The sequence below is a fragment of the Urocitellus parryii genome, chromosome 2, assembly GCF_045843805.1.
Source record: "Urocitellus parryii isolate mUroPar1 chromosome 2, mUroPar1.hap1, whole genome shotgun sequence".
NCBI classification, from domain to species: Eukaryota; Metazoa; Chordata; class Mammalia; order Rodentia; family Sciuridae; genus Urocitellus; species Urocitellus parryii.
The window spans coordinates 257,883-285,527 of record NC_135532.1 but is presented as its reverse complement, the minus strand read 5'-3'; the positions used below and the strand labels follow the sequence as shown (position 1 = coordinate 285,527).

Genomic DNA, 27,645 nt, shown 5'->3' with positions numbered 1-27,645 from the left:
CCTCCCAGAGGGTCCAGCCTACCCCCTCCCTGCCTCCCTCCCAGAGGGTCCAGCCTACCCCCTCCTGCCTTCCTCCCAGAGGGTCCAGCCTACCCCCTCCCTGCCTCCCTCCCAGAGAGAGCCTCCCGCCTTCCTCCCAGAGGGTCCAGCCTACCCCCTCCCTGCCTCCCTCCCAGAGGGTCCAGCCTACCCCCTCCCTGCCTCCCTCCCAGAGGGTCCAGCCTACCCCCTCCCTGCCTCCCTCCCAGAGAGAGCCTCCCGCCTTCCTCCCAGAGGGTCCAGCCTACCCCCTCCCTGCCTCCCTCCCAGAGGGTCCAGCCTACCCCCTCCCTGCCTCCCTCCCAGAGGGTCCAGCCTACCCCCTCCCTGCCTCCCTCCCAGAGGGTCCAGCCTACCCCCTCCTGCCTTCCTCCCCAGAGGGCCTCCGCCCCCGGCCCCCTTCCCGTCCTCCCTCTCGGAGGTCCTCGGCCCCCCTCTCCGCGTGCCTCCCGCCCGGCTCCCCGCCTCCCTCCCAGAAGGCCTGGCACCGCCCCTCGCGCTCCTCCTTCCGCGTGGCTCCCGCCTCTCCCCCAGAGGGCCTCCCGCCCCACTCACCGCCTCCCCCTCCGAAGGCCTCTCGCCTTCCCCCGTGAGGGCCTCGCGCGGGGAGACCACCCCGCCTTCCTGGGCGCGCCCCGGAACCAGCGGCGCGACCTTCCTTTCCAGCTCCTGAAGGGGCACTTTTACTGGGGACTTCCGGGGCGGGAGCTGTCGGAGCGGAAGCGTGGTGTGGCGCGAGGGTTCCGGCGGCGGGAGCGGTTCGGGAGCTGTCGGAGGTGCGGGCTTTGGAGGGCGGCGACGGGTGCGCGCACTCGGCCGGCCGTGCGGCCATGAACCTTGAGCGGCTGCGGAAGCGTGTCCGGCAGTACCTGGACCAGGTGCGGGGCGGCCGGGGCACGCGGGGCCGCGGCAGGGCGCGGGCGGTGGCCTGGGACCCGCCGTGCCTGAGGGAGCCGAGGCGCGTTCCGAGGAAGCGGCGGAAGGCCGGGCCGGAAGGTCTCGCGCTGCGTGCGGCTCCCCGCCCCGCCCCGGCACAGCGAGTCCCCGGGAGGCGGCGAGGTCGCGCCCCTGTGCCGAGGGCCCGCTGGCCCTGTGACCGGGAAGCGGGGCAGGCCGCGTGGGATGCCGCGTTGGGGACCGAATGCGAAGCGACGTAGCCCGGTTTGTGCAGCAGGCTGGAGGGCAGCGTCTTTGTTTTCCAGAAGTTAGTTTGGTCGACGTTTGTGGTCCCTTTCGTGGGGCACTCGGGCGTTGAGAGGGGCCTCCGAGCAGACTGGCGCCTGTCTGCGCTCCGGGTTTGCACCTGGGAACTGAGCCCCGCCCCCCGCCGGGGTGAGACCCGGGGACTAGGACTGGCTTTGACAGATTTGTGAGTGGCTTTCTTTTTGTCAGCTTTTATGTTATAGCTGACTAGAGGAGGTGACCTTCCCTGTGGTCACTGATAGTTAATGTGTGTTTTTGAGTGCTGTGAATATTACAACTAAGGTATTTGGTAGTGTTCTATGTACTACATTCTTCTTTGGGACCCATTAACAACTTATTGCAATTGTCATATAAATGTCTACACAGGAAATGCTAATGACTAGATATCGGAAAATACTGTAGAATCATCATTTCAGTTGTCTGCTGTTTGCGCTTGTAGGTACTTTTTTTTTTTATGCCTGTGTATGAACTTTTAAAGACCAAATTACTTTCTTGAATTGTATGTACAAAGATCTGAGTATGTTTTACTTGTACCATTGAACTAAAACTCACCCTTGTTGAACTATAAGAAAAAACGTGGTTGGTAGACCCTTGCTATGTGTAAAAACTTGTGTTGCTGTGCTGACTTCATATATGGCTTTCTAATAATAGTACACATCTGTTCAGAGCTGTGGGAATGACAGGGTAGTCACCCCGTGTTTGTTTCTGTTTGCAGCAACAGTATCAAAGTGCTCTGTTTTGGGCAGACAAAGTTGCTTCACTTTCTCATGGTAAGTGACCAATGCTATTTTTTTTTTTTTCTAACTGATCTTTAAAAATTTCACTTTTTACCTCTGACCATTTATTTAATGCCCTCTCCAGAGGATCCCCAGGATGTTTATTGGTTGGCTCAGTGTCTTTATCTGACAGCACAATATCATAGAGCAGCCCATGCACTTCGGTCACGAAAACTGGACAAAGTAAGTATGTTAATAATGTAAACTTAAAAGTTTTCAAAGCTGTAAAACAGTCATTAGATAGATATTTGAGGTGTATGTTTTGTTTATTCTCACATAAAGAAATTCACCTTTTTTTTGAATGAAAACTTCTTCCTAATTTATCACTTTATTCCTTCATCCCATCTAGTCACTAAATTCTGAAAATTTTTTTTTATTGTTTGTTTTGAGATGGAGTCTCTTTATGTTGCCCAAGCTGGTTACAAACTCCTGGGTTCAAGTGGTCCTCCTGCCTCAAACATCTAAGGGTCTGGGATCACAGGCACCTACCATCATGCATGGGCTTGGAAATCCTATTTGTATGTAGCTCTGAAACTGTGAGCATTTCTTTAGATTTTCTTACCACTTACGTAAGTGAGGCCTTCAATGTATTAGTTGGAGTCCATCTTCTTGTTTTTTTCTTCAGTAACATTTTCTTCCTTTCTACTTTTCCTGTATCCAGTCCTTTTTACAAACTATCACAAGGGAGAATTTCCTGAAATACAGTTCTGATTGTGTCACCCAAAAAATCATTCAGTGATTTCCCTCTGCCCACTGGATAAACTCAGACGTCTTAATAGACATGGAGGTCCATCACTGCCGTTTCAATGCATATAGCGCATACTCCAGTCAGTTGGGCACCTTTCAGTTCCTTGGACATGGTAGCAGGTGTTTATGCTACATTCTGCTGCCCAACCAGCTTCTGACTTGGCTTCCCCTGCAAATGTTTTCTTTTTCAGCTGGCTAGTGCTATTACAGTGTTTTGTGTTGTGTTCGTTTCCCCCCCCCCACCACCACCACCACTGTAACATTTTCACTACTTTTTAAATTCGTGATACCTGGTAAACAGTAGGTTTGTGTTGAATATGGGCTAAAGAGACTGGAATTTTTGCTGCAGGAGTGAAAGGAGAAATTATAAAACTAGCTATCTTGTGCTTACAGTTTTGTTTTAAAATGAAAATATGTGACAATTTTTAAAATAATTTCTTTCCTAGTTGTATGAAGCATGTCGTTACCTTGCAGCTAGATGCCATGTAAGTATGCTATTTTTCCTTTTTATTTAATAAAAGTTTGATTATGTGAGCATTGTTTCCCTTATGTATGTATATGTGAGAATTTGGGTAATGGAATTTGGCAGGTTATTGTAGTATTTTGTGAGGAAATGTGTTTTTCTTTAGTATTGTTTGCTATGAAATACTTATTTACTAAAAGCTGACATATATATGAAGAAAATTGTAGTTCAGACAATTTAAGTGGATATATTATCCGTTTAAAATCCAGAAGTCATGTTTGATGAATTGTATGTCTGTTTCCTGCATAGTATGCTGCAAAAGAGCACCAGCAAGCTCTTGATATTCTTGATATGGAGGAACCAATCAACAAAAGACTATTTGAAAAATACCTGAAGGATGAAAGTGGCTTGAAAGACCCCTCCAGTGACTGGGAAATGTCACAGTCCTCGGTGGGTATTTTGTTAGCATGCTTCAGCAACAGCAGTAGAAAATGCCCATGTTAAGTGGCAAACTTTCTTTTACTTATATATTATTAAAGTAATTATGATTTCCAGCTTATTTCCCCACCAAAACCAAAAAATCTGAGAAATTTCTGAGTAAACCATATGTTGGAAACTAATGATATCCTCTGAGGCTGTGTCTGAGAGGCTGACCTTACTTAGACTTGCTTTTCAGATGAGGTGCCATGAATTGCACCCTCAGGAGGAATAATCTTGCTTACTTTGTTCTAACAGTGTTTTGGACCTGCCCACCCAAAGAACTTTACCTAGCTGAACTTGTTTGCAGGGAATGTTGTGTTTGGTATGCTCCAGTTTATGTGCTTCTTACCACCATGAAATTGCAAGAGATTTGTCTTAGTGAGTGACCCTCAGTCAGGCCAATAACCTGGATCATTATTCCTTTATTTTTAATAGTTTTAAGATAAAATTCACGTGTCACCTAGTTTATCCATTTAAAGTGTACAGTTTCTATGGCTTTTAATATATTCATAGCTGTGCAAACCTCAGTTGTAGAACATTTTTGTTACTTAGAAAGAGACCTTCTCCCATTAGTGGTCACCCAAAGATCCACCTGTCTCCATAATTGTAAGATTTATGAAGGAACTTGGTTACTCTGCTTTTCATCTTAAAATGGTAGGTATATTATACATTCTGGGTGCTCATGTGCTTTTTTTAAACCACTCATCTATGTGTTTAAGCACATTAATTTTAATGCTAGATGCATAGATGAGGGAGATTGGTATTATCACTATTGTTTTTTGGATCTCTTGTTCATTAATTTATTTCTTATGAAATGTATGATTTATTTGTAAAGTATTATTTCTTCTTTGAAATTGCTTTTTTTGCTGGGTGCATTGGCACACATCTGTAATCTCAGCAACTTGGGAGCCTGAGACAAGAGGGTTTCAAGTTCAAGGTCACACTCTACAACTTAACAAGACCCTAAACAGTTTAGTGAGACTCAAAATAAAAAAGGCTGGAGATGTAGCTCAGTGGTTAAGTGCCTCTGGGCTAAATTCCTAATACCACCCCCCCCCCAACACACACACACCAAAAAAAAAAAAAAGCAATTTTTTTTTTTAACACATCATAAGACACTGCTTAATTTAGGGACTAAACTAAGCATGTCTGTTAGTTATTAAATTTTGGTCTATGAATTTTCTCCATCTTCTTGATCATTTTTGCTGCTCATCTCTGGAGCCTCTTTGAGCTTGGTTATGTGTTTCTTTTTTTTTTTTTTAATAGAGAGAATTTTTAAATATTTATTTTTTTTAGTTTTCGGCGAACACAACATCTTTGTTTGTATGTGGTGCTGAGGATCGAACCTGGGCCGCACGCATGCCAGGCGAGCGCGCTACCGCTTGAGCCACATCCCCAGCCCGGTTATGTGTTTCTTGAGGCTCAGGTCTAGAATGCGAGTCAGATTCTACACCCTGTTGATGGTCACAAGGTAGCCAGCACCATACATGGCATTTTCTCCTTTTTACAAGTGAGGCCAAGCCCAGTTAATTATTATCCAGGATCACACACAAGTTTCAGGGCTGGAAAGTGAACTGAGGTCTGTGGGCTCCAGCAGTCCATGCCTTTGACCACTGAGACCATGGGCTGCCTTGCTGCCAATTACTAAGACTCACCAAGATCCTCTCATTAGGTTTTATCTCAAATTACTGTTTGTCTTACAGTTGGATTTTACACACGCCTGCTATCTCTAAGTCATTGCAATATTTGGGGTAAAACAAGTAATATACCTAATAGCTTTGCTATTTACATTAGTTATAAAGATTTATTGAATAAAGTGATCAGAGCCCAGGGAAGACAGATGAAAGAAACTCTTAGTCTTCATGTGTCTGTTAGTTCACATTATGCTTTGATAGTTGGGATGAGTTGAATCCTTATTTAAAAGTTCTGACTTAGTATGTGCATATAATATTTTTCTACCAGATAAAGAGTTCTATTTGTCTTCTACGAGGGAAAATCTACGATGCTCTCGATAACCGAACTCTAGCTACCTACAGTTACAAAGAAGCTTTGAAGCTTGATGTGTACTGTTTTGAAGCCTTTGATCTTTTAACATCACACCACATGCTGACAGCACAAGAAGGTTTGGAAACATGGGTGTTTTTATGTCTAGCACAATTAATACTGTTTGGATTGTCTTCTCTTAAATCTATATAATCAAGAGCAGGCTGTCTACAGGTTTTAATAGACCTACTGACTTTCTTAAGGTCTTCAAACATGAAGCATGTTGCAAAATGCAATATCGTGCAGTGCCTCTTGCTGTCAGAATCTTGAGAGACTGGACATCACAAGGTCATATTTTTGAGAAGCAATTTGAGATAATATAAACCAGGATTTCGATGTCTGATTCAGTGATTCTCAGCCTGGCTGCACTGTAAATTCCCAAGAAGCTTTAATAACATCAGTGCCTGGGTCCCGGCTTCAGACCAGTTTGGTCAGATCCTCTGGAGGTAGGGCTCTCACATCAGATGGTTTAAAGCTTGTAGTTGACCCTAATGTACCACAGGGACCAAGAGCCTCTGACCAGGTGTATTGGTAGTGATGCAAGGTAGACAGTCAAGGAAATAGGAAATGGGGTTGTTGAAGTGGTTCTCAATTACTGGGGTTGTGTCTGGAGACTTTGGTTGTCATAACTTGGGGCATGTAGTATGGAGGAAGGATTCTGTTGGCATCTGTTGGTAGCGGCCAGAGATGCTGCTAAACTGCAGTGCATAGGATGCCTCCCAACAGAATGGTCCACAAGCATCAGTAGTGTTGAACCCAAGGCACTCCACGTGGCCGCTGACTGCACCCCTCTGGAGGCCTCCGGGCCCTAGCCCTCAGTTGATCTATGTCTCCTAGGCCTGGGAACCACTGTCTCAGCTTTCTCTGGTACATTTTGATCTTTCTCTTTTCTCTTGAGTTGATTTATTTAGACCAAGAATTATAAAAGAGTATTTTTAGTTATTAAACTTTTTTTCTCATATTATGAGGACATCTTTTTTTGTTTCTCATCATTTTTAAGAAAAAGAACTTCTTGAGTCACTACCTCTTAGCAAGCTCTGTACAGAAGAACAGGAATTGCTGCGTTTTCTGTTTGAGAACAAATTAAAAAAGGTAAGGAAAAATGCAGCATTTGTTTATGTAAATTTCATTTCATTAAATTTGACCTTTATTCCTTATTATTTAAATTGTTAAAATTTTTTATTAAGTTAGCAAGTTTACAAGAAGAATTAAATTATTTTAACTATTTGGTAGGATTCCTAAAGAAGCTTTCAAAATGTCTTCCTCCCAAGGACTCCTTATTCTAAAAGTTTGAATTAGTGCATGAAAAAGCAGATTTTTTTCTTATTTTTTCTGAATCTCTGTGATATGCTACCTATTGTGGAACTCTTTTGATTAAATTGAGAAGAGAATTAAACTGATTGTGAGGAGTGCTGATGAAACTTGAAGTTTTTAGGGGCTCACATATGTCCTGTGTAATTGTTTTAACCACTTGGGCCAAACACAGAGTAAGTCTTCCTTTTGATTTGTTATTATTCATTGAGTTTATCTTTATATTTCTCTGTTCCAGTATAATAAGCCCAGTGAAACTGTCATCCCTGAGTCGGTTAATGGATTACAAGAGAATCTAGATGTGGTAGTGTCTTTAGCTGAGAGACATTATTATAACTGTGATTTTAAGATGTGCTACAAACTTACTTCTGCGTAAGTATGCTCACCATTTTTGTTTTTGAACCTGAAGTTTAGTCCACATCTACATAATTCAAAGACGTTTTCCCTGAGTAATCTCAAACTAGATGATGGTTTAAGTTACCTTTGAATAATTCTGAACAGGCTGCTGCTTTTAAAAGAGCAATTTATAGCCAAGTTTTTTCATATTTGTAGGCATATTATAATAACTTTGGAGAAACATACATTTCTATCTTCCCAATCTTGATAGTTTTTATAGTTTGGAAGTACAATTTCGATGTGACACATAATTTCATAAAATACTTTCTTTGTTAGAGACTAGAGTTGGGGCTATAGCTTAGTGGTAGAGTGTTGGCTTAGCATGTACCAGGTCTTGATTTGGTGTACAGCACTGAAAAAAAGAAAAGAAAAAGTCTAATACTGTCCTGGGTGTTCTATGATGTCTGGCATACACATTAGCTAAGTCATCTCCCCCACACACCAGTTTTCCAGTATGCCAAATCAGACTTGTCTTTTAGCTAGATTGTATTCTATTATTTTGAGGGTCTTTGGGTTGTTTAAAATTCTTGGAATCACAAATTTAATTAGCAAATACCTGCGATCTATTTAATGGTTTAAACTTGTAAGCCTTTAAATAGTTGGAGAATTTATGTATTGAGATGCTGTTCACTTAAAATAAATGAATGTGATAATATTTGTTTTTATTCCTACCAAATTCATCAGAATTTTCTTTGCTTTACAACCTGATCATTGCTGTATTGTAGCCTACAGTATCATGTATGATCTTTAATAATTAAACACAGCCAGTTATGATGAATTCTGTCATGTACCACTTCTGTACCATCATTTAAATGGATTTTGTTCTTAGAAGAAGGGAAGGTACAAGATCCTTGCTATGAGAAGAGGTTTTATTTGATTGGGAAGGGTAGTGACTAGGGTAAAGATCAGATCTTAAACTGTATTTTTATGAATAATTAAACTTTTTTTTCCATTTCCCTAATATAGAACTTTTCTACCTTTCTCATGTACACTTCTGATGTGTTGCTTTAACTTTCAGAGTAATGGAAAAAGATCCTTTCCATGCAAACTGTTTACCTGTACATATAGGAACTCTTGTGGAGCTGAATAAAGCAAACGGTATGAATTTTCTTTTTAATGAAGATAATTCTTGCTGGGTGTGTTTGCCAATGCCTGTAATCCCAGTGATTTGAGAGGATAAAGCAGGAGGATCACAAGTTCTAGGCCAACCTCAGCAACCTTTTGAGACCCTGTCCCAAAATTTTGAAAAGGTCTGGGGGATGTAATTCAGACAGAATGCTCCTGGGTTCAATCCTTAGTACCACCACCACCAAAAAAAAAAAAAGAAAGAGAAAAAAAAATTCCATGTAATTCTTAAATTTAAGAAAAAGGTTAGGGCAAGAATTGTTAACTATTTAGAATTTGGAAGGGAGCTTAGTTTTTACTTGGGTTTTTCACATTTTAATTTCAGAAACATTTAGTTGTGTTTGAGCAATAATTGCCCTTACATCTTTAAAACTCAGTAGTGAGTCTCTCAGGGAGCAAGAAAACCTAAAAACATCCTAGTTCTAGGGCTGGGGATGTGGCTCAAGTGGTAGCACGCTCGCCTGGCATGCATGCGGCCCGGGTTCAATCCTCAGTACCACATACAAACAAAGATGTTCTGTCCGCCAAAAAAAAACCTAAAAAATAAATATTAAAAAATTCTCTCTCTTTCTCTCTCTCACTCTATCTTTAAAAAAAAAAAAAAAAAAAAAAATCCTAGTTCTAAACCCCTGCTTCTCTCTGGTCCATGGACCAGCAGCATCACATCCCTTAGAAGCTTGTAAACCACCGAATCCAAAGTCTGCATGTAGGACATGCCTGCATGAGATGTAAGACTGGCATGTTTGTCAAGAGAAAGTACTCTATTGCTGATGGTTTGGCAGTAGCCTGGGACTTAAGAGGTGTAGGGTTCTAGGGTAGGCATGGTGCTTTGAAGGAACCTTGGCCACTCCTGGAGTGCTTTATTCAGGGCTTCTGTTCCCACATCGCCCACCGCATGCCCTCTACCTAGTTTTCCAAGCACTCAGCAGGTGTTCAGTGTCCTCTGTGGGACTGGGGAGGATGTATCTGCCAGGTGGGATCTCTTTACCATCATTTAAATGGATTTTGTACTCAGAGGAAGGGAAGGTATGAGATCCTTACTATGAGAAAGGTAGTGACTAGGATAAAGGTCAGATCTTAAATTGTATTTTTATGAATAATTGAATTTTTTTTTCCATTTCCCTAATATAGAACTTTTCTACCTTTCTCACAAACTGGTGGATTTATATCCTAGTAATCCTGTAAGTAATATCTTTTTTCTTACCTGAACTTTAAGAAAATACTTAACTAGTATTTAGACAGTAGTTTAAGTACAAGCAAATAATATTTAAATCATTAGGGCCAATCTTCTAGTACATAAGATTTAGCAGCATTGATTTCTTCATTCCATGAAGAGATTTTCTAATTATATCAGAGCAATAACCTTAAAACAAAAACCTTTTTTTCTAATTATAGAAATTATACATTTGTTACTTTAAAATAGTATGTAGAAAAATATAAAATATGGCTCATGCCATCATATACCTGTTTTTCCTAAGGGATATAATTGATTGGTAGCTTTCTCAGATTGTCTGTCTGAGACGGTGTACTGAAATGTGCACTGATTGAATCAGTGTGTCTTCCAAACTGCAGTGGATCAGAATGGAATACTAGGAATGGAAAGTGGAATTTGGAACTATGTCATTAAAAACAGAAGCCAGGAATCATGGTCTGTCTCAGACAAGACAAGAATCTGTCCCTAGCTCAGTAAACTGGAACTCTTAGTGCAGGAGAATCAACTAATGAAGAGTCAGAACTCTGCAGTGAGAGCCAGGGACAAGCCAGGACTCAACAGGCTGGTGTCCTTAGGCACCTTGTCTTCTGGGGCAGCCATCTGAGAAACACCATGGAGTTAATAATCCCTTCTCCTCTAGGACCTCAGTAGAGAGACTGTATTAGATAAACTTGTAATTTGAATTGGAACATCTGATCTACCTCCTGTCTAGCTTAGCTTGTTAGGGTTGTAGTTCAAAGTTACACATCTTTGGTCATGGTAAATATTGAACTTTTTAGGTTTCTTGGTTTGCAGTGGGATGTTATTATCTCATGGTGGGTCATAAAAATGAACATGCCAGAAGATACCTCAGGTATGCATTTTTTTCTTCCTTCTATAGTCAACCCTAGGAAGAGATTTCTTGCTCATATCATATGCTTTAATGCTGTAAATAATAAGTACTTAAAAGCAATGTGAAAGAAAAAAATATTTTCAACATTTTCAATTCAGTTGTGTCATCCGTGTTCCTTGTTCTTTATGAGGGGAGGTAAAAGATATCAGTGATTTATATCTCATTCTGAAGGAGAATATTTTTTATTTATAAGCAAGAAATAATAGGAAACAGTACAGAATAACAGTTTGAAAGGTTTTATTTTTCATTTACAGAGATATCATTAACCTTTTGCCAATGGTGGTGAAATTACACAAAACTTTATGTGAGGTTAGGGTCACCAAGTGAGACTATAAAACAGAATTCTTGGCATAGTGAACAGCTTCTTGTAAGGATCAACTGTGTGTTTGACTTAAGGAAAAGCTTGCCACCCAATCATACATAATACACCCAATAATACATAATCTTAACCAGATTATGTAAATGTAGAGAAATGCCTAGGGTGATAAGAATAGTTTTTTTACAAAGATTTCAAGTGCGATAATTCCTGTGATTCCCTCTGCAAACAAAATAGAAAAGGACATCCAAGGAAAGGAGCTTGTTTATAATCTAGAATTCTAATCCAAGGTCTATGATTTACCAGCCATAATTCCTGGGAAAAGTCACTTTCTCTGAATCTTCTCTAAAAGTGGGAATAATGTAGTACTTACATGCCAGATTGACATGAAAGCACCTTGCACTCTGAATGAAACAGGAAGTGTTCTCTGGTTGTGTTCAGTACTTGAGAAAAGCCCAAGTGTATTGAGGCGGTCAGTTGTGAAAGGTCTTTTGGACTGTGCTTCTTTAATTTAGTGTGTGATTCCATGAATGACTGTACTGGAAATGGAACATTTGGGTGAAAGAAGGCGTAGAAAATAAAATGCTAGAGAGAGAAAAGATCACTTTCCATGTTTTGTGATATGTTCTCTCTGTCCTGTCCTGGGTTAACCATTACCATCTTCACTGATTGAAGACTAATTACGTATAGTCCAGTCCACTCTAGAGCCTGTGGTGAATCTCTTCCCACCACAGGAGATCACTTAATCTCTCATGCCTTGATACAGATGTCTTTAAAATGTAATTAGTTTGTCTTGCAAGTTGTTAGGATGAGACAATGCATCTGAGATGAGACATCATGGAGGTGCCTGGCACAGAACAGGCCCTTGTTTGATGGCTGCTGCTGCCCGCACAAAATGGGCTCCTGGGTAAAATAATGGTTTTAGACATATGCAGAATACTAATGGGTTCAGCCACAGCGCCTTTTTAAAAAGAGGTAGATGTCTCCTAAAATTTTCGTTGTACTGTTAAACATTGTTTTGGTCAGATGCATTAACACAAATGTTACATTAATATTTAATATGTTGATGATTCATTTATTCAATTAATGTTATTAGTCAATATCTTTGAGGCTGTTTATTCATATGAAATTTAAAGTTTAAGAGTAAATATTATTACTGCAATGAATGCTTTTGTTTTAGTAAAGCCACAACACTGGAGAAGACGTATGGGCCTGCATGGATAGCCTATGGGCATTCGTTTGCAGTGGAAAGTGAGCATGACCAAGCAATGGCTGCTTACTTTACAGCAGCACAGCTGATGAAAGGGTAAGGCAGAGCAAGCTGATTAAACTCCATTAGTTATTTGCTAGCCATGAAGTGAAATTTGTTAGTACTATTACTGCCGTTTCTTGATAAACAAAAAAGCATATTTGCTTTTTGCCTAATAGTTTATGAGTTTAGTTTCCACATGTTGTGAATTTCCCAAATTTCCTTTTGTTACTGATTTCTCACTCAATTCCACTGTGTCTGAAGAATGTTTTTGTGGGATCTCAGTCCTTTCCCTATGAGCTAACATATGGTTTATTCTAGAGATGGTGCCAGGTGGGCTTGAGAATTCTGCTTTTGTCAGGTGGAGTGTTTTGTGGGCACCTGTTCTAATCTTTTTAGTGTTTTTGGAACCCTTGTTTTCTTGTGGCTCCTGTACCTAGTTAATTCTGTCCTTTATTGCAACGGGATATTGAATTTTCAGCTCTTGTTGCTAAATTGTGTTTATTCCTCTGATTCTGGCAGTTTTGACTCTATGAGTTCTGAGTCCCTTTAGTAGCTGGTGTACAACTGTATTTTCTATCTGCATTGAGCCTTTCATCATTGTAGAATGTCCTTCCCTGTGTCTGACAGTTTCATCTTTGTCTCTTGTCTGATGTTGGTGTAGTCACACCAGCTCTCCTTTGTGTTATCATGGTTTTTTTTTTCCATTTTTAATTTCAACTTGTTTATGTCTTTGAATCTAAAATATATTTCATATAGTTAGATTGTATTTTTTTTTTATCCAATCTCTACCTTTTGATTGGAGTAGTCCATTTGTGTTTCATACGTTACTGATAAGGCAGGACTTACGTGTGTCTTTTTTGATCCTGTTTCTCATTACTGCAACCTTTTGTGCTAAATACTTCATAGAAAACCATTTTGTTTTTTCCTTCTATATTTCTGTGTTATTTTCTTAGTGATTATCTCAGAGATGATAATTAACATCTTAAAACAATTTCATTTGGATTATTACCAACTTAATTTTAGTAGGATACCAAAACTTTACTCTTCCTGTCTCCTACGTGCCATTGTCATACATTATAAACCGAGTTACAAACAAAAATACTTTGACATTTATCTGTATTTACCAATGTAGTTACTTTTGCTGGACTATTACCTGTTTTGTGTGGGTTTGAATTGCTATCTAGTGTTCTTTCCTGCTAGTCTGAAGGAACTGCCTTTAGCATTTCTTATAGGATAAGTTCTCTAGTAATGGAATCTCTCAGTTATACATTTGTTACCATGATTATTTATTGGTTCTTTCTTTTCTCTCTTTAGATCCGCTTTTAAACCCTTTAAGTGAATTTTTAATTTCATCTATTGTACTTTTCTATATCAGACTTATTACTTGGTTCCTCTTTATAATTTATTTTTATTCTCTGGTAAGACATTGTTCTTATATTTAATTTTTTTTTTTTTTTTTTTAAATTTATTTATTTATTTATTTTTTGGCAGACACAACATCTTTGTTTGTATGTGGTGCTGAGGATCGAACCCGGGCCGCACGCATGCCAGGCGAGCGCGCTACCGCTTGAGCCACATCCCCAGCCCTTATATTTAATTTTGTAGAAATGAACTTCTCAAGTTCTTTGAATGTTTAAAATAGCTTATTTAAAGGGGATGTAGCTCAGTGGTAAAGTGCCAGCCTAACATGCGTGAGGCCATGGGATAACCAGCACTGGGGGAAAAAAATGCAAACTTTGAACAGGTTATTTTAAGGTACTTGTCTTTTGGGGCTACTTCTGGGCTTCTTCCAGGACTTTTTCTGTTGACTGCTTTTTTCCCCCTGTATATAGATCATTTTTTCCTGTTTCTTTATATATCTCCTGATTTTTGTTGACAGTTATATAATGTGGCAGTTGTGAAAATCAGATTCCCCACCTCACCCCAGGACTTCTCAGTGACTCCAGAACTTGAGGACTTTGCCCCTGTCCCAGCGTCTGTACTTGCTGGGGACACACCATCAACACTCTGGCAGTTGACTGCTCTGCCTTAGCCTTTGTTTCCTTTGTGCACAGAGCCTTGAAGTCAGGCAGAGATGTGAGACTGGAGCCTTCTCAGACCTTCCACTTGTTTGCCAAACTGGGGTAGCTGCTTCAGGCAGCTGTGTGGTGTCTAATTGCTGCTGATTTTTGGCAAGCACCCCAGGGATAATGCTTTTTCAGTGAGTTCTCTCTGAGGTCATATAAAATGGGGTATGAATGGGCCTTTTCTAGGGACTGCCAGGCAGGTCCAACAACAGCAGTCCTCTGAATTGTTGCAGTATCTCCACACTCCTGCCCTCTCCAGTAGCCACTGCGCTGCTGCTGCTGTTCCAGTGGTGGGAAGCTGGGGGAGGAGGTAGGAACAGGACAGATCAAGATACTATGCGTTTGTTGTTCTTACCAAAAGCCAGCTATGTTCTCTTTTTTTTTTTTTTTGTGGTGCTGGGGATTGAACCCAGGGCCTTGTGCATGAGAGGCAAGCACTCTACCAACTGAGCCAAATCCCCAGCCCCAGCCAGCTATGTTCTTGAATGTATGCTCCTCAGGTTGTTGTAAGCCCTGGCTCAACTTACACAGTTCTGAAAAACATTGATTTTGACAATATTTGACAGAGTTCTTGTTGCTGTTATGGGAGAGTAGACTTTGGAGGTCCCTTATGGGCCATTCTGAAAGTGTTTTCTTCCAGGTAATTACTTGAAAGGGCACTTCATGACCCTTCTGCAGATGAAGGTTTGTCACTTAGCACTAGATGGTACCAATGTACATGGCAGACAGCCAGTCATGATGTAGTGATGCAGATCATCTTCGAAGAAAGATCATCGTATTGCAGTCACTGACCAGATAGTGTGGACAGATACCAATCTGTTGAGACAATTTAGTACTGACTGCCTAGAACTGTCTTAGTATGAGACAGTTGAATTCACCCAGAAGATGTGGTTCAGAACTCTCCTACTAGAACCACTGAGAACTGATTATGCTGGCAGTGCACCGAAGGGAGAACTGCCTCGTCTGGGAGAGCCAGGTGGCTTCAGAAAGTGTGGAACGTGACTGCCTCAGAAGGAACATGGTACTGAGTAGAACATGGAGAAGTAGAAGCACTGTCAGGGTGTGAGTGGGCTTCACACAGGCCAGGGGCCCCAGTTCTTCTTTTCTGAAGTTTTTTTTGTTTTTGTCTTTTTACTGTGGAGTAATAAAAAATAAAGATGAATAGGTTGGTGATAGATTCTAGAAGTGGCAGCTAAATAGTCTAAAAGGCCATTAGGTATTCATTAATAGTTAAGAGACAAAAGTAACTTTTTTTTTTTTTTTTTTTTTTTTTTTGTTTTTGTTTTTTGACCTATTGTGCAGATAGTATATGAAGTTGACTGATTTCTGCTGAATTACAGTTTGGAGTGTTGATTGAACATGTGGCTTCTCTGACATTTTTAGGTGTCATTTGCCAATGCTGTATATTGGACTTGAATATGGACTGACCAACAACTCCAAACTGGCTGAAAGATTCTTTGGCCAAGCTCTCAGCATTGCACCAGAAGATCCTTTTGTCATCCACGAGGTTGGGGTAGTTGCATTTCAGAATGGAGAGTAAGTACTGGGAGACCTGGCCCTGTGCTGTCTCTGAGTCCAGCTGACTGGGTACCTCTTCATTAGGTCTTGGTCTTTACTTGTAGTGTTTTAGGAGATGGAGGTACCTAGCTAAGGAAGAAAACAAACTCTTTCTTAATCTTGGTTTTCCTTAGAACATAGACCTATGGGTTGAACCTCCTTTGATTGGGCTGTCATGAATTCTGATACCATGGTGTAGCCCAGAGGCTTGGCAGGGTCCTAGTAATCTCTGTCAGTTAGGAGTTGGATTCATTTGTTTGGGGAAGTTTTTCTGCAATTTTTGAACAAAAATTCTATTTTTAGTTACTAATAATAAAATAAATTGGAATGACCCAGTTTTTGGTTTCTTGGTCAATTGACCGTTTTCTACAGCTTTGGATATTTGTAGAATAAGTGATTTGGTGATTTCTTTGCATGAGATTTTAAGTTTACAGAGAATAAATCTAGAACGTCAGTTCTGTTTATGGCATATATATGTTCTAAAATCTAAAAATTGGAGTAAACTTAGAAAGTTTGAGGCTTTTAAAATACATAATAATAATATAATGCAGTCTGTTTTCAGTATTTGCGAATTTACTTCCTACAAATTGGCCTACTAAGATTCACCCATCACCCCAAAACCAATTTGAAGTGCTTTCAGTCTTTTTGTACACACAGGGTGGGAGAGACTGGAGTCCTCAGAGTGCAGTTGCTGGCTAACCTTGCACAGGGCCACACTTGGCTCACACTATAAACCAGGGGCCTTGTGATCTGTTAATGTCACATTTCTCACATTTTGTGCTTCCCCCCCCCCCGCCCCTTTTTGGTGCTTTTACTGTTCAAAATGATCCCCAAGCTTAGCACTGTGTTTGAAGCTCAGGTAGCTGTGATGTGGCTCAGGGGAGACATGCTGCTAAGTGAACTTCATTTAGGCCTGTGTGGCTGTTCTATTGACTAAGAGTTCAGTGTCAGTGGATTGACAATACGTGTTAAACAGAAACACGTGTGGAGCAGGTGATGAAAAATTGTGACCAGAGGTTTACAGGAACCTAAATACCCTGAAGCAAGATAAATCAGTTCTGTTTCCCAAATCACAGGCTCGTGTGATATGGATTCTGTTAAGAATAGGCATTTAGCTGACATAAACTCTGAAGTAAACTAGTTGATTCCAGTAATTTACTCTGCTTCATTTCAGCACTATTAGAAAGAGATACTCAAATTTTTCTTAAAATGTTCAGACCTGTTAGTTTTGAATAACCTATAATCTTTTTTCTCCTCTCTGTTTTAGATGGAAAACAGCAGAAAAATGGTTTCTGGATGCTTTGGAAAAAATTAAAGCAATTGGGAATGAGGTATTCTATAAAATACCTGTAAATGCACATGTCCACACCCTTGAGCGTGGCTACTGTTGAATGAGGAAGATAATAGGGACACTGGAAGAAAGTAACCTGATACCCGTTGTGACAAATAGCTCAATAATGTGCAAGTTGTCAGGCAACTGTTTTATCATGTTGTACAAAATGAGTGTATTTCTGATTCATGGTCAGATGTGGCCCTGGCTGTGACATGTAGGAACAATCAGAACATATGAGAAGACTATATGAAATTGGACATTTTAGGTGGTTAGTGACCACCATAAAGCATCTAACACAATCCTCCTCTAGAGATTGAAAGAGCCTGTCGTTGAGTGGGTTATCAACAGATCTTCTACAGGGTCAGCTGTCATTCAAATGTAGACCACTTGTCACTGTCCCACACTATGTGCTTACTGTATATGTAGATCATTCCATGGTTCTAGTGTGTGAAAGATGCCCCTTAAGAATTAGTGCTAAGGCTGGGGTTGTGGCTCAGTGGTAGAGTGCTTACCTCACGTGGGCGAGGCCCTGGGTTCAATCCTCAGCATCACATAAAAAAATTTAAGTAAAATAAAGGTATTGTGTCCAACTACAACTAAGAAATTTTAAAAAATAAAATAGAATTAGTGCTGTGGACTGGAGCTGTGGCTCAGCGGTAGCATACTTGCCTGGCATGTGTGAGGCACTGGGTTCGATTCTCAGCACCACATATAAATAAATAAAGGTCTATCAACAACTAAAAAAAAAAAAAAGGAATTAGTCCTAATGAACAAACACTCCAAATAGCAAGGCTGTTTGTGCACTGGCAGTATTTAAAATACTAACACTTCTAGACATAAACTTGTGCATGTTGCTGCTCTTCCCAGTCCCTTTCATTTATATCTTGTGTTATTCTGTTCTGATTTTCACGTCCCAGTTCACTCTGTGCTTATGCACATGTGCCCATAGACTTTACATTTGCTTTTATCTTCTGTGATTGACAGCTCTGCAGACCTCCTGTGGTGGCAATCTCTACCCCTAGACCCAGATTCTCTTGTTTTATCTATTACCATCTAAACTCATCAACAGTACATTTCCTTGTGTTTGTGCATGGGTGTATATAAGGCAGACTCTTCCTCAGCTGAGTTTTGGGTGGCTCTGGATTATCCTAAGTGTTTTTGTTAATACAGGGTGCCATTTACCACATAGCAGTTTTCAAACAGTGCCTTACTATTCATACTGACCCAGCAGCACCAGCATCATCTGGAAGCTCACTAGAAGTGCTGAATCTCAGATCTACTGAATCAAAATAGCCATTAGGCAAGATCTGCAGATGATTCTCATACATAGAACAGTTTGAGAAGCACACTCTTGAGCCACACTTAAAGTTGAAACTATGTCCTTTTAGTCCAAGACACCTTATAGTCTTAGTATAAAAGCACAATACTTAATGTCAAAATGCCCATTAAAAGTTATATGAGGAGAAAATACTCTTGAACTTTAATTATAAACTGCAGCAAATCGAAAGAGAAGCAGTTGTGCCCAAGAGCCACCAAATGGTTTGTTTGCATTCACAGGGCTGGGCTTCTAGGGCCAGTCTCTATTGCTTAGCTGACAGGTATGTGTCAAGTGCCACCCACATCCTGGGAGCTGAGCTGGGCTATGATGCAGAAACTATTTGATATTTTCTTCCCTCTCATCTGTTGGGGAATGCCAACAAGTAAGTTGGCAGTAATAACACAGCATGATTGAGCAAATAAAATGCTCAGTTGGACGAAGCTCACTCTGAACTGAAGTGGTCAGGAAGGCCTTTGGGTGTGTCACACACCTCAGTCTTGAAGGTGACCAGATCTCAGCCAGGCAGAAATGAGGGGAAGGTATTTCAGGGATAGAGAACAGCATGTACAAAGATGGGAGCTGATTCAAGTGTGGCTTGGGTTTTGAGTTCACGGAGAATGTCAAGAAGTGGGGCAGAAAGCTTAAATCTGAGTCATTAAAATTAGCCTTGAAAACAGTGTTAGAGTCCACCTTATCCTAGGAGAGTTAGAATACCAGGGGTCAGGCTTGTAGGATGGGGGCCCAGGCCAGATTTTTGCTAATGGGAAGTTGAGGGTTACAGGGTTGAAGCTATACCCCAAAAGGAGAATGAACAAGCCCTGGAGTCTTAGAAGGTTGGAATGATCTTGTACCCAGGAACTGACTGATGGGGTACTTGGCTAGGGTTAGGGAATTGGAATGGCTGGAGAGATGAATTAGTGTGGCACACTTAATTTAGAGCTTGTTTAACGTTTGTAAGTGGAAACACCTAGCAGATAGATGACCATAAAGATCAGTGTTTCAGAGAGAGCCTGGTCTGCAAGTGTACAGTTTGAGCTCCATCAGCATGGATGGGATCTGGCAGAATTGTAAGTACTGAGGAGTCCTTAGGAAGTTTCCTCTCGTGGGGGAGACAGGCCCAGAAACCAGCACATCCTTTTGCCTGGTGTGGCAGTAGAAGCACACCAGAAAGCCCAGAGATGGGAAATGTTTCAGTGCAAACAAATCAGGCTAAACGGCAACTGTGTAACTCGTGGGCTTGATGTTGCTATGTTTTAGGTGACAGTTGACAAATGGGAACCTTTGTTGAACAACTTGGGGCATGTCTGCAGGAAACTTAAGTAAGTGAAGCAGAACATTTTCAGAATGTACTTTGTACTAAAAGTTTGCTTGATTTTGAATAGCATTTTCCACATTTTACTTCATGAGCTCCTCCAGCTTTCTTAAGCTTGACTAGATACAACAAGCTTCAAAGTTACTGTTGCTATTTGTCTCTATTTATATAATTTTATTTTAGAAGCATTGAGAATTACAAATAATACTTTTTTAGATTAAAATTTGCATTTAAAATTAATTCAGAAGAGTTGGGATAATAGGATCTAATTAAAACCATATCCATATTTTCACTTTGTTCTAATGATAGAATAAACAAATGACAGTTAAAAATGAATTCCTTCTTTAAAATGAGTCTTGGAAATTCTAGCCTCAAGACTTAACAAAGTCTATCTCAGGATTCCCTCAAGACTTTACTTTGCATTACAAAGTAATATTTTCAATAGAGAATATTACAAACTATAGCATTTTCCAAACCTTAATTCAGCATAAAATCTTCCCCCATCCCAAAAGACTTTACAGGGCAAGTGTCCCAGAGAATATTTTGAGGAGTGAGTTTTAGACCTTAAAGCAAAACTCCTTGGCTATGTCTAATCTCCTGGTATGGGAGGTTTGCTGTCACATGAGAGGCTCTTTGTGATAATTCACAGGTCAGGATCCAAAATGAGGTTCTGGTTCAGTTGTCCCTCAAACGGTGAAACGAATGTATACAGCAGGTCACAAAGGGGTGCCTGGGGTTGGCTAAGGGGGGATGCCAGGAGAATGTTTCAAGGTATTTAATCCATAAAAGGACCAGTGGAGGCAGTTATCAGTCTGTATTGCTATTTGGTAGATGAGAGTCACTGTCTGTCTCCACAGATTGAGGTACATCTTGGACTTAAAAAGTGGTACTTTTACTGTGCCAGTAATTGTTTTCTTTTGTTTCCCCTCTCTCCCTCCCCATCTTCTCTCAACAGAAAATACGCAGAGGCATTGGATTACCATCGGCAGGCATTGGTGTTAATTCCCCAGAATGCATCTACCTACTCTGCCATAGGCTATATCCATAGTCTGATGGGCAACTTTGAAAATGCTGTGGACTATTTCCACACAGTATGTCTTGTTTATACCCAACTTTAGATCTACCACTTCTTTTCTAGGCAACGTTTTATTCCTTTACTATTTTAAACTTTTTTTGTCAATCTTAGGTTTTATTCTTTTCGTGGCAGAGGGAAGTGTGTGTGGTGTTCAAATTAGAGAGAGATGTGAGACTGCTTCTAAATGTACAGTGGGGCATGCTGTTGCCAGGGGTCATCATCATATGGGTCAATCTGGGTATCTCACAGGTCAGTGCAGAATGTCTGCTCAAGTGAGGCCCTGCTCAAGACAGAGATGCCCCGTCTCTGCTTGGACCCTTAATTCTGTAGAGCACATCAGTGGATGAACAGAAACAACCTGTGCAACCATCACAGGGAATCCACACACCTTACTCCATCAGAGCTAAGACACCACGAACAAGCAGGATCACACAGAGACAAGTGTTGCCAATTAAACTTTTATGTTTTTATAATTAAAATATTCTTTTTGAATGTATTTAGACATTAATTTTTTTTAAATCAGGGATCATCTTAATACATATATATATATAAAAAAAACACAAGTGGTTAATTTCCAACTGGGTGGTCATTATTCCCATTTTCCCAGAATAGTGTCCTGATGCCAGTACACTCCTTTCATTAACTCTGGGTTATTTCTCAGCCACATGATTTGCAAGTCTCTCAACCCTTTCAGCCTTCCACTGGGTCAGCAGATTTTCAGAGGACTACCATAGTTCTGTTTCTTGAGCCTCTCAGCTGTGGCGGATGACAATGTCAGTAGAAACCAGCAGCTATAAGATATCCCAGGTTCAGAAACATTAAAAGTTAAGAAAATGTGAGCCTTAGAATCAATGTACTAATGGTATTTGGAGAAAGAGGTCAAATTAGGCAGTGCAATCATGTAGTATCTCAAAAGATAAATTCAGTGATAAGTTCAGAGCTGTGTTGTGTTGTTTTGACTGGTGATTGAATCCAAGGGCTCTACCAATAAGCTACATCCCACATCCTTTTTATTTTTTATTTTGAGACAAGGTCTTGCTGAGTTGATTAGGGACTGGCCTTGAACTTGCCATCCTTCTGTCTCAGAATCCTGAGTTGCTGGGATTACAGATGTGCACCACCATGCCTAGCATTACTGCTTAAAGGTTATTAAGAGAGATTCTCAGGCTATGTGAAGTCATGAAAGTGCCTCTGTTGTAACCAGAATATTGAGCTAGTAAGAAGTTTGGACTAAGTAAGTTTTCTGGTCTTATTTGAAATATCTTTCAAGTATGTGTATTTGAGTATAATTTATTTCTCTGTTATCTAATTAATGCTGTATCCTCAGAGGGCTTTCTGTAGAGACTTCTTGGGTGGTTTCGAGCAAAAGAACCCAACAGTGATGAACCTCCATGGCCCTCATGTGCCCTCAGCAGTCATCAACTTCTGCTCAGTCTTGGATCTGTGTCTGCATCAATACCCCCAACACCCCAACCATGGAGTCCCTGGAATATGTTGAAGTGAATCAACGAGGGAATATTTTTTAAACAAAAGAGGGGGTTACATCTTAACCTTGCTGAATCTTTTTTGACAGGCCCTTGGTCTTAGGCGAGATGACACGTTTTCTGTTACAATGCTTGGTCATTGCATCGAAATGTACATTGGTGATTCTGAAGCTTACATCGGTAAGATTGTAATTGCTCTTGTTGGCACTGTGTTCCATGTTTTAGATTGTTATGTATCTCTGCTTTGGTGTTTTGAATTCTCATCCAAGGTTTTAAGTATCTTTCTGCCCTTCTACCTACATTAACATCAGGAAGCTCCATTTAATTCCATATAGCTATGCAGTGGGAATTAGTTTTGAGTTGAGTACTTGCTGCATTGAGAATGCTGTATACATGTGTGAAGCATTGTGTTACAGGAGTATTGATTGAACCACACAGTGGAGGAAAAAAATCTTTGAATGTTCTAATGAAGAAATGAAGGGCTTTGGCCTTTTCAGGGTATAATAAAATGTTAGTGTTTACATTTCAGTAACCTTAGGATGGTTTGCATTCACTACATGTGGCATGTAGTACTTTTTTTTTTTTTTTGTAATCAGTAATGGGATGTCTGATGGAACTACTACACTGGGCACTCCTTTAGGTATAGATACTACAAGATAAGGTACAATGAGGTTAGTGAGAACTTGGTAGGCAGAGTATTAATAGGATTTAAGCCCTAAGGGGAAGAATACAATAAATTGAATGATAACATTAAGAACTTCTGTTAATTACAAGTACGATTAAGAGAGTAGAAGACATGCCACAGAAGTGAATTACAATATGTAACATGTCAAAGAATTTACTTCTAGAGTGCAAGAGATCTGCAAGCCGAGGAGCAAAGGTTAAACAAAGGTGGACAAGCTCTTAAAGAGGACCTTCACAAAAGCTGGTGCCAGGAAGTTATGGAGCATGCGCTGGTATCTACCAGCAGTATTCTCAGGGGAGGTGGAGTCGACACCCCAAGGAGCCATTGCACACTCCAGATGGCTGAAGTTACATAGCATTGCTCCCTGGAGAGCTGGAGTAGACACCTGAGAGACGGTTGCATACCCTGCAGATGACTGAAGTTAACACATGCTTATATGGAGCAGCTGAAACTCTATATTTATCAGTTACTGGTTGAGTTATAAATGGGTAAATTTCCTAGAAAACTTCATGGCTATTAAAATTATCAGTTATCTCTTGCTACATTAACAAGGCACTCTAAAACTTAGTGGTTGGATAGTTTTTGTTTTTTGGTGGAAGACCTCTTATTGGGCCTTCATCCTAGGCTTTTTGATAGTGTGGTGGGCTCTGGGATGTAAAGGACAAGAACTGAAGCTTCAAGACCTCTAGAAAATTTGTGAGTTGTGCAACATCACTTCTATCACCTGCTCATTAAAACAAGTCACATAATTAAGTTCAGAGGCACAATGGAAAGGGATGTCCAAAGGTGAGGATGTAGGGGTTATGATTCATCAAAAGGCATTAGGATATCAAGTAACCATATGTAGTTGTACTGCCGGGTGAGCCCAACTAAAACAGTGCCAGAATTGATCGGAGATAATGTGCAAGATTGTTCATCCCGTATTTGCTCATGATTGTACCTAACTGTTCAGCCGTGGGAAAATGGAGAAACAAATTGTGGTGTGCTCAGTCAGCAAAACACTGTACAGTTAAAAAGACAACTGTAGCAACGTGAAGAATTTCAGTCTGAAAAAGCATATGCACTGAATACTTGTAAGTAAGTCTTAAGTGGTGGTGATGGAAAAATCAGCGTGGTGAACTGCAGTCTTGGGAAGCTGGGAGTGAAAGCACAGATAGCTGAATGAGTAGGCAGTGTTCTGCACTTCTGCCTGGTGGTTATGTCAGATGCGTATGTAAGAATTCTTGCAGTTGTGCACCTGAGAGGAAGTACATGTCACTGTTCATCTTATAGCTCAGTTCTTCACAATGCTGGGTCAGAACCATAGTTCTGCTGCTCAGCAGCCTCTGTGACTCTGAGCTAAGCAAGGACTGAAGGTGCCATGAGTGAGGGATGATTCCCTGCTCTCCAGGAAGTGGTCTCAGTGAGATTTCCAAGTTATCACTCACTACTAGTTTTATTTTTAGGTTTGCATGTCATTAACTGCCAAAATACTCAATCCTGAAAGCTATTAGTTTGAACTATTTAAAATTGTCAGTTATGTCAGAAGTTATTGAAACTCATGAATCTGCTCAGATCTGTCCAAACATGTATTATTGAGTTTTTTTTTTTTTTAAGTTTATTTATTTATTTTATGTGGTGCTAAGAATTGAACTCAGTGCCCCATGTGTGTTTGGCAAACCCTGTACCACTGAGCCACAACCTCTGCCCTGTTGTTGCGGTTTTGATACGTGAAAATGCATTTCCCTTGAGGTTTCTGAGAGAGTGAGATTGATGACTACCCAAGAGGCACACAGCCAGTTCCTCTCTATAGCAGGGGAGCAGAGTGGTGCTTGTGGGCTTCTTTGGTATTTAAAGGGGCTTTGTGAACACTGATAGGGATCCATGATCACATGTGCTTTCAGAGATCCTCTCATCGTTTCCCTTGAAAATGGTAGAAAATGAAAGAGAAGGAGAAGAGACTTTTTCCTTCTCTTCTGATCTTGGAAGTCAGTTTGACTTATATGGTAGAGGCGGTGTGTATACTGATGGAAATGGCAAATCAGTGATGAAATTTCTTTATTCTAATTGTGGTGTTTCTTTTTAGGAGCAGACATTAAAGACAAATTAAAATGTTATGACTTTGATGTGCATACAATGAAGACACTAAAAAACATTATTTCACCTCCGTGGGATTTCAGGGAATTTGAAGTAGAAAAACAGACTGCAGAGGAATCGGGGCTTGCACCACTGGAAAACTCCAGGAAAACTCCAGATTCCAGACCCTCCTTGGAAGAAACCTTTGAAATTGAAATGAATGAGAGTGACATGATGTTAGAGACATCCATGTCAGACCACAGCACATGACTGCAAACAGTGGTCCCTGGTGTAGGTCAGTATTCCCTTGTGTCTTTGCCATGTCTTAAGAACTTCCCACTTGCTGACATGAACCCAAACTACATCTCTATATTTAGGATCAGAGGCCTGCCTTAAGAGACTGGATAGCACACCTTTGCAACAGATCTTTTTTGATTCTCTGAACCTATAAAATAGTTACATGTAGTGGAATAAAGAAGATAAACATCCATTATGTCTCTTATTGGATAAACTGTTTTGGTCTAACTTTCGCTTTATGGAAAAGCTGGCATCATGGTAGAGAGCTTCTGTTGGTCCCTTCCCCTTGTCCCATGTCAACATCCTAATAACATTTGTTGTGGCTCAGATATCCCCAGATACATGCTGCTTTCACTTATTGTGTCCCCTTTGCACTCTGGTCTGGGGTTGACTCACAGTTTGGAGGAGCGCTCCTCAGGTGGTTTTTGGGACCTCCCTTGATTTGAGATTGTTGGCTGTGCTTCTTGTGATTGGATGAGGATTATGAATTGGGTAAAACTCAATACAGATGAAGTCCATTCCTCTTCACATTTGACACAAACCTTGGTCACGGTGGTGTCTGCCATGTTCTGACCTGTTAATTTCCTCTTTTTCCTTTGTGGGGCAGAAGGGCTGAGCTTCATTTCTTGAAGGGCAATATCCATCCATACACATTTCTTCTTGAAGATCTGCCTCTTCTTTCCTATTTATTTACTAATTCAACCATTTATATTGACTAATGGGTACTTATTTCATATTTAGAATTATAAACTTACACAGTATCACTTGTTTTGTGGCTTAAATTGTTTTAGCTTTAGCCATTGGGTGCTCTTTCAGCTTGATTTCTGTGACATGCTCCCATCCATTTGTTTTCTGGTTTGTTTTTTTTTTTTTTTTGTAGTATTAGATATAACAAACTATGTACTGTACTTAATAATAGTGTGTCAGTATTCGTTTATAATTGTAACATTACACCAGTACAAGCTGTTAACAATAGTGAACGATGTATAGGCAGAGGGAGAGAGAAGCAGTATATGGTCAGTGCTTTTTGTTTAGTTTTTCTGTATACCTGAAACTGCTCAAATAAATAAAGTCTCCTATTGGAAACATACTGATCAATCTATATATGTGTATTTTTAAATTTTCAAGTGTACAGCTTGGTGGCATTAATTAGTTTGCACTGTTATGCAGTCATCACCACTATTTCCAAAATGTTCTCATTATCCCAGGGAGAAACTTGACTCATTAGGCAATAACTCCCTACTCCTCCCTCAGCCCCTGGTAACATCTAATCTACTTGTCTCTATAAATTGGTCTATTCTAGATATTAAATAACATTCTCAAGATTTATTAAACACAAAGGTGTTGCATCTTTAAATTTCATGACACCATGTGGTGCTAGGGAAACCACATTACCCTAAAGGTGTAGAAACAAAAGTATCTGTGTCCTCAGGGAGCCACCAGAGTGACCAGGGTTCTTGAGTTCTGCTTTGTGGTGTGTAGATGATAAAGAACGTGAGTTTCCCCACCTTTTTTCACACACTCGTTAGATGACAGCTTTTTTTGTTTAAATAACTTTTTTATTCTATTTTTATGTGGTGCTGAGGATCGAATCCAGTGCCTCATGTGTGCTAGGCAAGTGCTCGACCACTGAACCACAAACTCAGCCCAGATGATATAGCTTTTTTTTATTTTATTTTTTTATTTTTTTTTTATTTTTAGTTTTTGGCGGACACAACATCTTTGTTTGTATGTGGTGCTGAGGATCGAACCCGGGCCGCGGGCATGCCAGGCAAGCGCGCTACCGCTTGAGCCACATCCCCAGCCCTGATATAGCTTTTTTTAACTTTAACACTTTAGTAAATGTTAAAGGCTGTTTTGGCCTGTTTTTATCTTTTAGAATGTTTTGCACTTGTCTCACATAATATTAAGACTGAAGATGGGATTCATGTGAAATAAGCAAGTGATAATTGGTCATAAGTCATTTTTAATACATCACAGCTAAATTACTGTATTATAGGTGCACCTGAAATCAGCCATACAGAATTGATTGAAATGCCCCCATTAAATTAGGTGTTTTAGTCAGCTTTTTTTGCTCCTGTGACCAAAAGACCTGACAAACAATTTTAGAGGAAAAGTTTATTTGGGGCTCACAGTTTCAGAGGTCTCAGTCCATATACATGGCTGACCTCCATTGCTTGGGGCTGAAGGTGAGGCTGAATATCATG

General features: G+C 40.4%; 1 protein-coding gene across 5 annotated transcripts; it reads left to right on the top strand.

The window, feature by feature from the left end:
• The first annotated feature begins 650 nt into the window (after nt 1-650).
• Cdc16 (cell division cycle 16) lies at nt 651-26,516 on the top strand. 5 transcript variants are annotated; one of them, XM_026381937.2, is made up of 18 exons: nt 652-917; nt 1,958-2,012; nt 2,104-2,201; nt 3,212-3,250; nt 3,538-3,678; nt 5,671-5,830; nt 6,752-6,843; nt 7,301-7,434; nt 8,477-8,556; nt 9,715-9,764; nt 10,576-10,649; nt 12,185-12,310; nt 15,706-15,858; nt 17,147-17,210; nt 19,788-19,849; nt 20,798-20,933; nt 22,491-22,581; nt 25,246-25,343. In XM_026381937.2, the coding sequence occupies exons 1-18, from the start codon at nt 870-872 to the stop codon at nt 25,257-25,259; spliced, it is 1,617 nt and encodes a 538-aa protein (XP_026237722.1). In that variant the 5' UTR covers nt 652-869; the 3' UTR covers nt 25,260-25,343. The 5 variants fall into 5 exon arrangements, with proteins under 5 accessions (XP_077651223.1, XP_026237722.1, XP_026237721.1 ...); XM_026381936.2 differs by having other exon boundaries at nt 675-917; nt 25,152-26,515; XM_026381939.2 differs by having other exon boundaries at nt 677-815; nt 25,152-26,515.
• The last annotated feature ends 1,129 nt before the right edge of the window (nt 26,517-27,645 follow it).